The sequence below is a fragment of the Oryzias melastigma genome, unplaced genomic scaffold, assembly GCF_002922805.2.
Source record: "Oryzias melastigma strain HK-1 unplaced genomic scaffold, ASM292280v2 sc00652, whole genome shotgun sequence".
Lineage (NCBI taxonomy): Eukaryota > Metazoa > Chordata > Actinopteri > Beloniformes > Adrianichthyidae > Oryzias > Oryzias melastigma.
In genome coordinates, this window is record NW_023417240.1 from 1 (window position 1) to 11,634 (window position 11,634).

Sequence of the window (11,634 nt, forward strand, 5' to 3'; positions counted from 1 at the left end):
AAACACTGAAGAGAAAACAGTTGTTACCTGAACAGGTGATGTTTATTTGGTCAGATTGTGAACTATTGTCCACGTCTACACATTTCCCCCACAAAGATCTACTCTTCATGTAGTCTAGTTTGATCTTCCACACAGATTTTTGTTCATCTGTTTCAGAAACAACTTGAACCACAGTTCAGCCGATGACAAACTATCTGTATTGACTCCATGACACATTCAGAATACAAGCCAACCGGTCGCCATTCTTGGTGATGCTTCAATTGAAATTAACCAGAACAAAGACTGGTTCATCCAATCTAGATCACCTGATCAGGATCTGAACAAACATGAGTAAAATAAGAGAAGAAATCTATAAATAAAAAGACAAAAATAAACCTTTTCCTCTACCTGAACAGGTGATCTCCACAGCTTTACCAGGAGGACAGGTCCATCTTGTGAGCTGTGAACTTCTACATTTCAGGAGAGCAGACTCATGACCTTCACAGAGGAACTCTCTGCTCCACTCTGGAGCCTCTGTTTCTCCATAGAGCGCCCCCTGGAGGACTGAAGGAGCCCCACATCCCAGCTCCCTATAGACCACCTCTGCATCCTGCTGGTCAAAGTCATCTTCACACACTATGGACCAGGAGTTGTTAGACTTCACCTCCAGCCTGCCTGAACACTGATTGTCTCCGTTCACCAGCCTGATGGAGTCTGTGGATCCAGAGGAGAAGATCAAGACAGATGCTGGACTCTTCTGGATCCAATCAGAACGGTTTTCATTTCCACAAACTACTTCTGCATTTCTATGGGAGTTTCCCGCTCTGTCTGTTTGTTGATGGTTTTTGGATGTTACTCCCCCATGAGTCAGAAATGAGAATCTCTACATTTCAGTGGATCTTCTGCTGTTCTGGAGCCAGGTCACATGGACAGCAGTGTCAGAACAGCCTCAGACCCATTGAGATGAATGGAGAACTGCTCCAAAAGGCTGTTCTCAGTTGGGCAGAACATTCTGACTGATGGGTTGTTGTGGGTTCAGGACTCACACAAAGACCATCTGAGGGATTCTTTACAAATGTGTTTACAGACTCAGAGAGAGAAGACTGGAACCACATTGTTCTGTTGGATCAAAGAGAATGTTCTAACCTGGAGAAAGACATTGAAAGAACCATCAATGTTTTTACCTGAACAGGTGATCTCAGTAAAATCCATCTCAGTCCTGAGGTATTTCCTACACTCCGTTAAATTAGATCCATCACAGCTACTATCCAGTCCCCAGACAGCCTCTCTAGGGGTTAGTTCTCTTCTTCTGACTGTGATTAATGAACCACAGTCCATCAGTTTACATACAAACTCTGCAAACCTCATGTTAATATAGTAGCCACCAACAAGTTTCCATTCTCCTTTGTTCTTCATCTTCAGTGTTCCAGCACAACGATGGTCTCCACCAACCAACCGAATGTTTCCAGAATCTGAGGATCAAAACCAGACGTTGTTTGTTAAATATATCAAACATTTTACAAATAAGAAGATGAGTCAGCATCATTTACTGAGGTGCTACTATAAAAAGCGTTCTTTGACCTGAGCAGGTGAGTCCAGCAGCTTTTCCAGAATATTTTTGAACAGAGCTTCTACATTTCAGGAGAGCAGACTCATGACCTTCACAGAGGAACTCTCTGCTCCACTCTGGAGCCTCTGTTTCTCCATAGAGCGCCCCCTGGAGGCCTGATGGAGGCCCACATCCCAGCTCCCTACAGACCACCTCTGCATCCTGCTGGTCAAAGTCATCTTCATTCACTGAGGACCACGAGCCGTTCAGCATCACCTCCAGCCTGCCTGAGCACAGATGGTTCACCAGCCTGATGGAGTCTGTGGATCCAGAGGAGAAGATCTGACACCCTCGCTGCACTGCCATCACAGACACAACGTTTCTGTTTCTGTCATTAAACCAACATTTCACATTTAGATTCTGTGTTTGAATGAAATGAACCTTCTTGAATGAAACCCGTTTAACGAGTGTTTCTTCTAACGAGGGCTCAGCAAAAACTGTTTTTCTGTTCATTGTGGTTTAACAGGAGCATTTCCATGTCAGGCAGAAGAAGATGAAGAACAAATATTCATTCCCTTAAGAATGCAGCCCGACTGCTGTGGAGCTTCAACTAAATTCAGAGGTTTTTTTCTGTTCAAAGCTTTTCAACATTTTAGTTTCCAAAGGTGATTATTTTATTACAGCATGAATAACATTTGACACATTTTCCATCTTCACTTATTTTTCTGCAGTCTTTGCAAAAAAGTAAATTACACATTTAAATATTATTTATGCTGTATATCAAGATAAGATCAACTGCTTGTTATTTATATAAATAAAAAATGTTGTTTTTCATTGAGTGGGAGGATTTGATGATACTGACCTGAACAGATGATCTCCACAATAAACTCAAAACGAGAAGATGTTTCAGTTCTCCTCATAGACACCACAGATCCACAGTCCAGTGATTTGCACACATCATCCACACGCTCCAAGTTCCAGCTCAGATTATCATAGTCTTCAACCTCTTCTTCCCATTCTTCCAGAACCTTCCTCTCCAGTCTGCCAGTGCAGCGGCTGGCTCCTCCCACCAGCCTGAATTCCTCTGAACCTGCTGGTCACAGACACGAGGACAGCGACTTCAGTGGCTTCAACACAGCTGACAGTCTGTTTGTCAGGATTGTGGTTTTTACCTGAATGGAGTTCAGCACAGAGTCCTGAGGAGAAACCAGAAACATGGAGAAGCATCAAGACTCTGACTACATCAACTGTGTTCATCAAGGTCTTTGAAACTCAAATCTTTCATTCAATTGGAGCAAAACGGAGGAAAAAGAATTGATATTCTGAGGTTGTGAGATCAAATATTTCACACATTCATCCACAAATCCTTTAGAAACTCAGATGAATTTCCTGTTTTCATGTCTTCACTGCAGCTGTTTCATCAATAAAGTTTGGATTGGTTCTCACTGGAGGCTTTTTTGAACATGAATGTTGATGTGAGCAGGAAAAACATGTGAATACCTTCTGATGTCAGATCACACATGCATTGATTGATAAAGAGCAGAACAGAGTCGTACCTGAACTGCAGAGAGTCACCAGCAGCATCAGTGTTGGATGATCCATGTCCTCTCAGTGTCTCTAAGTTCATGTCTGCTGTCTCTTTATCACATCAGCATCCCCGCCCCCCCAAACCTCTGCTCTCTCTCTTCATCTCTGACCAATCACAGCTCAGAACGGGTGCTAATTCGGACTTTAGGTAATATTTTAGCAATATATGCTAACATTATTCAGCTAAGTTGTTATCTACTGGAGTTTTGATGCAATTTTTTTAGTTTAGCTTTTCTTTTAGCAACATGCTAGCATTTTTGGTTGATCTAATTTACTGAGGAATTTTATGCTAATTTGGAGTTCAGCTAATAATTAAGTAACGAGCTAGATTTTTCTCTAATTTGGCCTCTACTAAAGGTAAAAGGTAAAGATATGGCTCCTTCTAGGTTTTGAACAGTAGAAAACGAGACCAAATGGCTCTTTTACTGTTAAAGGTAGTCGACCTGGGCTGCACAGTGGCGCAGTGGTTAGCGCTCTTGCCTCACAGCGAGAAGGCCCCGGTTCAAATCCCGGCTGGGACCTTTCTGTGTGGAGTTTGCATGTTCTCCCCGTGCATGCGTGGGTTTTCACCGGGGACTCCGGCTTCCTCCCACCGTCCAAAAACATGCTTCATAGGTTAATTGGTGACTCTAAATTGCCCCTAGGTGTGGATGTGGGAGTAAATGTGTGTGTGATTGAGGCCCTGCGACAGACTGGCGACCTGTCCAGGGTGTACCCCGCCTTCGCCCTTCAGTAGCCGGGATAGGCTCCGGCACCCCGCGACCCCGAAAGGGACAAAGCGGTTCGGAAAATGGATGGATGGATGGTAGTCGACCCCTAGTCTAGTGTCAGGAGTACGATTCTGTGGTCGATGGTATCAAAGGCTGTGCTGAGGTCTAACAGGACCAGAATAGATTAGTCCCTTTTCTCAAGCCGATAACAAGTCGTTGGTAACTGTAACCAGTGCAGTTTCTGTGCTATGAGGTCTGAACCCTGACTGAAAATCTTTATAGTGTTTGAAGGCTGTCCCGCATTAACCCGAAAGAAGAGAAATATAGGGGACCTTTAATTGTTATTATTATTGTCTTTTTCTTGCAGTGTGTGGAGCTCGCGAGCCTCACTGGTCCAGGAGTCTGTCTGACTGCAGCCAGAGAACCACCAAATTGCGACAGGACAAAAACACTGGTGTTGGGCTAGTGGTTTACCCTCTAATCAGGTCACTGAAAACATCACATGCCCAAAGCTGAGTTCCTGATTCGCTGATGCAACGCAGCGACCTGTAAAACTGATCTGCTGTGAAATGCACCCAGAATCGTTGCCTTTCCTGCTATCACAGGAAAGGTAACATGATTGGCTAGAATTTCAAAGTATTGAGGACAGAAGTGATTGACATGTCCAAAGGCCAATAGACGTTCAGTAAAATTTCATACCAAAATGCGGCACCATTTACAGCAGCTTCTTCAGGTTTCGGTAGAACTGCGAGTTCAAAACATTTCCTACTTGGAACCAAACTTTGGTGCCCAGCCCTACTCCTGGGTAACATCTAACTGTGGCACCCCTGAACTTTACGTGTCTAACCTCCGAGGAGTCGACGACCAGAGTTTTCGGTTCAGCGGGTGTGTCACTGAGGAGAGAAAACCTGTTACACACAGGGAGCTCCGGGTGCTCTACATGCCTTTGTTTAGCTCTGTGTTTCTTCCCCACTGGTACAAACTCATCCTGGGGATTCCCCGATTGCTGAGAGGGGGTGGAATTCTAGCTAAGTTAGCTTTAGTGGCACAGCTAGCGCTGTGATTAACGACCTGGCTAGCTGGCTTAACTTCCACTGTGCTAAGACGCGTTCCAGCAGCTCGAGCCTGGCTAGCAAGTCTGAGATCAGACTTCACTTAACTTAGCTACCATAATCGTCACTAAATGAGGCGAGATCTAATGTGACCATGGGGCAGGAAAGATTTGTGCCATTCTCTTTTGTTCAAAAGCTTCTTCCAGTGAGGAACAGCAGCTGTCCCACATTGTGGCAGGAGAAAACTGCTGCTCCATCTGTTACCAGTGGGAGGAGCTTTTAGTGCAGCGGGAGACACAGTGAAATAATTTGAAGAGATAAATTCTGACAGCCACTACTTTTCTTTTTTCTTTTAATATCATTTGTTTTAAGATTTAAATTTTCATGATGGACTTTGTCTATCAGGGCATCCTGATGGCTCTACAACCAAGACATGATCCGAACGTAGTTTTGTAATCCGTTACAACCCTAGTGACTAGTGTAAATATATTAGGGGGATTGAGATTGGGGAGAAAAACACAAAGCCTGAAAACAGCACATGAGGAAAATAGAACCAGGATAAACAAACCAAATAAAGACACAATACTTACAGAAAGACAGGCAAGAAAAATGCCTGAAAACCTGAAAACTCAAAAGTCCAGAAGGAAATGTAAGAGGAGAAAAAACCTCCCTAACCCCCCAAAATAATACTGAAGCAGTATTTTACATGTTTGTGACACAAAAGTCTAAAATTATCAATGTATAAAAACTAATAATGCTAAAGAGCCCAATCATTTTAGTCAAAGGTAGTAAATCCTCAGCTTTGCTCATTTTAGTTAGCATTACTCTGTAACCGTTTATCTGATCAAAGTTTTGCTGATGACTGTGTTTTCATTTCCTGATGCAGATCCGTGTGTATAGATTATGTTCTCGCCTCTAATTTGTGGTTTTTGTGTGTTCTGGTAAAAAAGAAAAAAACAGTAAAACACCAGGTGATCAAAATACATGTCTTGATTCAAAAGACTTTGACCAAGAGAAAATGACAGAACCCACTGTTGTCTATCCCTGTAAAACTTTAGTTGAGATTGTTTCTAACCATTAAAATTTAGAAAGCATCAAAATAACCACCAATGATAATTAAAAAAGTATTGGGTTCAAAGTGACAGTGCTGTTGCTCTGATCAGATAAACAGTTTCCTCTTTACCTGGTAATCTTTACATCAGTGCTTTTAAGTCTTCCATTCTCTAATGCACAAACAGATTAATGTTCACATTTTGAACTAATGTTAACCCTTTTGTAATTGATTGACACATGAAATTGCTTTTAAGATAAATTAAATTATTAAAAAGTAAAGTAAATGACCAACTACAATGAAATTGTGTTTTAATGATTGTAACATGTCTGAAAAAAATGAAGGCCATAAATAGTTCTTTGGGTTTTTAAAAGACTTAATATTTATGTAAAGTGTTACAGATTTTCCCCCCACATCTGTCTTTGAGCTGTAGCATAGACCACAAATGTTATAACAAAGTTACTACATATTCTAATGAAGCCAGGTTATGTCTTAAACCACGTTCATACTTTGCACGTGGTCATTGGGATAAAAATAAAGTTAAATAAAAGATCAGAGGATCTTGTTTATTCTGTTTTCCCCTTAAGAAATTGTATATGAGAGTAAAGTAACAACTAATGGTTACTTTTTAAGATAAGTCACAAATCCCCTGCAGTGAGCACCTCATCACTGAACGCTGATCTGTTCTGAGCATCACACATGTGTGACAGCACTGTAAGTGACACTACTGTGGGTAACAGAGCAAACACAAAACAGAGGGCATATTCTTGATTATTTTATTTCCAAAGGACTGAACATTTCCAAGATTGCCGTATGTGATTTAGGTCTGACTGATCACTACTGTTTTCTTTGAGAGCATAATTCCAGTACACACAATTGTTTTGAGGGAGGAGATCACAAAACGGTATATAACTGAAAATATCTGTGAGATGCTGAACCAGATTTTCTCTCTAACATCTCCCCTCTCAGGAGATCCAGTCAATAAACTTGTCAATAGTTTTAGTGCCAATATATTAAACATCATGGGTATTATTGCTCCCACTAAGGTGAAAGTGATTTCTGGTAGGAAAAAAAATGAGAAATTTTATACTCCACTGAGAAATTTCATACTCGCAAGGAATGGAAAAAGAGAGTGTCGGAGATTTTAACGCCGATGGAGAAAGACTTGATTATTACATCTATGAGGAGAAACGNTAGGTCTGACTGATCACTACTGTTTTCTTTGAGAGCATAATTCCAGTGCACACAATTGTTTTGAGGGAGGAGATCATAAAACGGTATATAACTGGAAATATCTGTGAGATGCTGAACCAGATTTTCTCTCCAACATCTCCCCTCTCAGGAGATCCAGCCAATTAACTTGTCAATAGCTTTGGTGCCAATATATCAAACATCATGGGTAGTATTGCTCCCACTAAGGTGAAAGTGATTTCTGGTAGGAAAAAATTGAGAAATTTCATACTCCACTGAAAAATTTCATACTCGTACAGAATGGAAAAAGAGAGTGTTGGAGATTTGAACGCCGATGGAGAAAGACTTGATTATTGCATCTATGAGGAGAAACTTCCTTTTTATAACTTACAACTGAGCAATACAAGGAAGTCCTATTTCTCTGAGATCATTATCAAAAATGCTCACAATGCTCAGGCCTTATTCGCTACAGTCGACAGATTGACAAAACCGCCTGTGTCAGTGGCACCAGAACTTTACCAAAGCCTGTAATGACTTTGCCAAATTCTTTAGGGACAAAAACATTAAACAAACAATTATTTCATCAACTAAAAGTCCAGCAGATGAACCATATCCACTAGAAACCAGTATAAACCTCATGGCTCAGTTTGAACCCAAACAGTAACGATCTGCAGGTCATCCTATGTCAACTGAACTCCTCCTCCTGCTGTTTGGACATTTTACCTACAAGCTTTTTCTAGGAAGTTTCAAAGATCCTCTTCCTGTTCCTGCTCCAGATTATAAACTTGTCTTTAACATTTGGTGTTTTCCAGAACCGTTGAAAATAGCTTTAATCAAACCTCTCCTAAAAAAGGACAGTCTAGACCAGGGGTAGGCAACCCTGGTCCTCGAGTGCCACCTTCCTGCATGTTCTCCAACATACCCTGCTCTGGCATGTTCTTACTGGCTGGACACACCTGAACCAGGTAATCAGCCGTGAGTAGGGACCCATGACAATTACCCCTGGTCTAGACAAAACACAAATGAGCAACTACACACCAATATCAAAGCTGCCATTTTTAAATAAAATAGTGGTAAAGGACCCCATGACCCCATATTCTGTCCTGTATGTTCAGGACTGTTCTGATGCATCTTGAGTACATCAGTGAACTTTTTCCAGTCATTAACACCTTCACTGGTTCTAAACTTCATACTTTTAATAAATAAACAGGGAAAGCAGGTGTGACAGTAATATAAAGGTTTCTATTAACTATAACACTTTTATTGAATTAAAGCATCACTACTGTATTCACCTGGATCCACATTTTTAATTTGCATTTCATTTCCAGGAGTGCTGCTTCTCGCTGCTGCTGGGGTGAATAACCAAAAATAATAAAGTCACTGATATTTTATTTTTGAAGCGAAATTTAAAAATAGCTTATGAGCTTTGCATTTCTGTTTTTATTTATTTCAAATATTCAACAACTCAATATTAAATCAAAACAGTTTCTCCCTCTTATTAAATACCATAAAAAGTAGGTGTTTTGGAGAATGGGGGCAGACTATTTCCTGGAGGAAAAAGCGAGCGATGCATTAGAAGAACTGGTTTGAACATGGATTATTGAGAAAAAGCACAAAGGTACGCATGAAAAGGATTCTTGATACGCAGAGTAATGATGATTCAAAGGGAAACGAAACATTTACAGCCAGAGCTAATCAGAACTATGATCTGACAGTAAGACATCAAACATGTTTGTAACACAAAGTTTAAAAATCAACAACATATGACACTAATAATGCCCAAGAGTCCAATCATTTCCATTAAAGATACTAATTCATGAGCGTTGCTCTTCTAGTTATCATTTCACTGTAACTGTGTGTTGCTGATGGCTGTGTTTTCATTTCCTAATGCGCATTCAGATGTACAGATTATGTTCTTGCCTCTAGTCTGTGGTTTTTGTTTGTTCTACATTAATCTAAAATACAAAACAAACAAAAACAAAAATCACCAGTAAAACATCAGGTGATCAAAGTACAAATATGTGTCTTGATTCACAACCTTTCAACCAAGAAAAATATGTCAGTCCCTACCCTTTTTTATTCCTGTAAAACTTTACTTGAGATTATCACTAACCTATTAATGTTAGGAGGCCTCATAATAACCACTAATGATTAAAATAATGTTGGTTTCAAAGAAAGAGTGCGGTTCTTCTGCTCAGATGAACAGTTTCCTCTTTACCTGGTAATCTTTACATCAGTGTTTATTTTAAGTCTTCTGTTTTCTGATGCAAAAGACATTTTGAACTGATGTTAACCCTCTTTATATCATGAGCATGCCTAGAAGTGAGAGAGTAGTCATTGGCGTAGATTTCAAGAGACACGATGCAGGAAACAGAGGTGATGAGGAGGTGATGGGAAAGTTTGGCTCACACAAACATAGAAAGACAGATGGAGATTGATTTAGTTAAAAGGACGGAAATTGCCAAAATAATAAAATATTTCAATTAAAAAAAATACATTAATTAATTAGAAGTATTCGCACAAAAAAAATTAATCGCATGAAAGCACTAGTCAAAACCTCCGTCTTTGAGAAAAAGATTCCCAGGTAGAATATTATCCAGGAACCCACAATGTTCAGTTAAATGTTTGTCACTGACTCCACCACCCATGCCTTAAACATAATACTGATACACTACACCGTATGCGAAACAACTAACTTAATAATTATAGTGATTATCAACCTAAAAATGAATTTAAATTAATCAGATTTCTAGATAAACCATAAATCAGCAGAAATTAAGTCATATTGTCATGATCACGGAACGAAGCAGACCCAGATGCTGGAACCAGGAAGGATTACGGGAGGCAGAGGAAGTTAGACAGTTAGTTTATCGTCTGTGGTTATTGTGGAGCTGATACCGGGACGGGAATCGAGTAGCAGACGAGGAGTAGATCCGGAGCGGCGGGTCGATGATCCAGGCGGTGAGGCAGGCTGATGGAGTGTGACATGGCAGAGACGATGGGAGGTGACGGACCCAGGTTGGTACGTGAACGATGGATCTGGAGGGTCGGGGATGTCTCAGGTGAGCAATGGCGAAGACTTGCAGCTTAGCACAAAACAATTACTAGAGAGGCCAAGCNGCAGATGTTTGTGTTCTGCAGCTTCATACCGTTATCTGTGGCTTAACAATGAAATAGAAACACACACATATATATTGTTTGCTTCTGTAATTCTGACAAATGTCCTCATGATTTTAGTGTCAGACATTGAGTCTAGTATTATTGATGTTTTCCATCATGAGGGAATCTGACATTTGTTTGCACACATCTGAAAGAGTTTGGGAAAGACTCCTCCCAGTTGGTGAGCACAGAAGTTCAGTGAACACAGAGCACATTGGTGCCGTCTGCCTTCTTCATGCTGGTTCTCTTGAACAGAACTGTGACCTGGTTTTTATCCATCACAAAGTCATTCAGTGGAACAAGGGAGGATTTCAGTGCTGTGATGTTCTGGAGAAAATCAGAACTTTCTAAACAGGAAAAGAAGTTATTAAAAACATGAGGTCATTCTGAGTCTGAAACACCTTCAAAAATGACTTGTTGTTTGTCTTCCTCTGTCTGCTTGTTAATGGAGGTTTTAGATTTGAACCTTGACAAGCTCTGATATCACCTCCTGATCTGAGCTTCAGTTTGTTCTTTGGAGTCATTTGGATTTTCCTATTTCCCTCTTTATTTCTTCAGGGATGGTCTTTGTTTATCACAGTAATAGCTTAACTTACATTGACAGTTTATTAAGTTCCATTAATAAAGAAAATGTAGGGAAAACAGAGAGACATAATGCATGTTTTTATCTTCCATTTAAAAGTAACTGAAATATCTATTTGAATTGATGAATAATATGAGTAAAAAACAGTTAATTTACATTGAAGCAGATCAAGGGCGCCCCCACATGGCTGTTTAAGGGCTTCAATGTGTTTAATGATCAGAATCATTGATAAATAACTATAGTCAGTGTAGAAAACTACAAAAAAGCTGAATGCTTCAATTTTTTTTAACCAGAGATTCATCAACAAACAGAAAGTTCATTTGTACTTTTTTTTTTTTCTCCACAGTTGTTAAACATCAGATCTCAGTGTGTTTGTGAACATGAATGTGTTTGAGTGTTTGTGCATCATGTGACCCAGATTGTCTTCATCTGCTGTCAGATTCAAATCAGGAAGATGAAACCACACAGCAGCTTCAGCTGAGCTGTCAGTCTGCAGCAGCAGTCTTCTCTGTGAGCTGCAGGGGCTGATGGGAGCTTGAAGGGAAGGGGTCACAAAGCACGTGGTCCTGCTGTCATCTCACAGCTCGTCCTACTTTGTCCTCAGCTGCATCAGAACACCACTTCTCCTCAGGTTCACCAGAGGAAACACGGCTGAACAAAATGTTTTTCCTCCCAGCTGCTGCTCTGTGCTGTCTGTGTTCAGGTGAGTGTTTGCAGCCAATCAGGAAGCCCCCCACCCCCGCAGGTTTCCTCCGAGGTTCCTGACCACCTGT

The 11,634-nt window shown here is 40.6% G+C and overlaps 1 protein-coding gene across 1 annotated transcript; it reads right to left on the minus strand.

Annotated features, from left to right (window-relative positions):
• Positions 1–305: 305 nt before the first annotated feature.
• On the minus strand, positions 306–3,252 carry LOC112140065 (scavenger receptor cysteine-rich type 1 protein M130; the record flags this gene model as incomplete). Its single annotated transcript, XM_036211135.1, has 7 exons — positions 3,085–3,252; positions 2,701–2,724; positions 2,391–2,618; positions 1,561–1,848; positions 1,164–1,451; positions 388–693; positions 306–316 (listed from the first exon to the last, which is right to left on the minus strand). Coding segments are annotated over exons 1-7 (1,191 nt in total), but the record flags the coding sequence as incomplete, so codon positions are not given.
• Between the last annotated feature and the right edge of the window lie 8,382 nt (positions 3,253–11,634).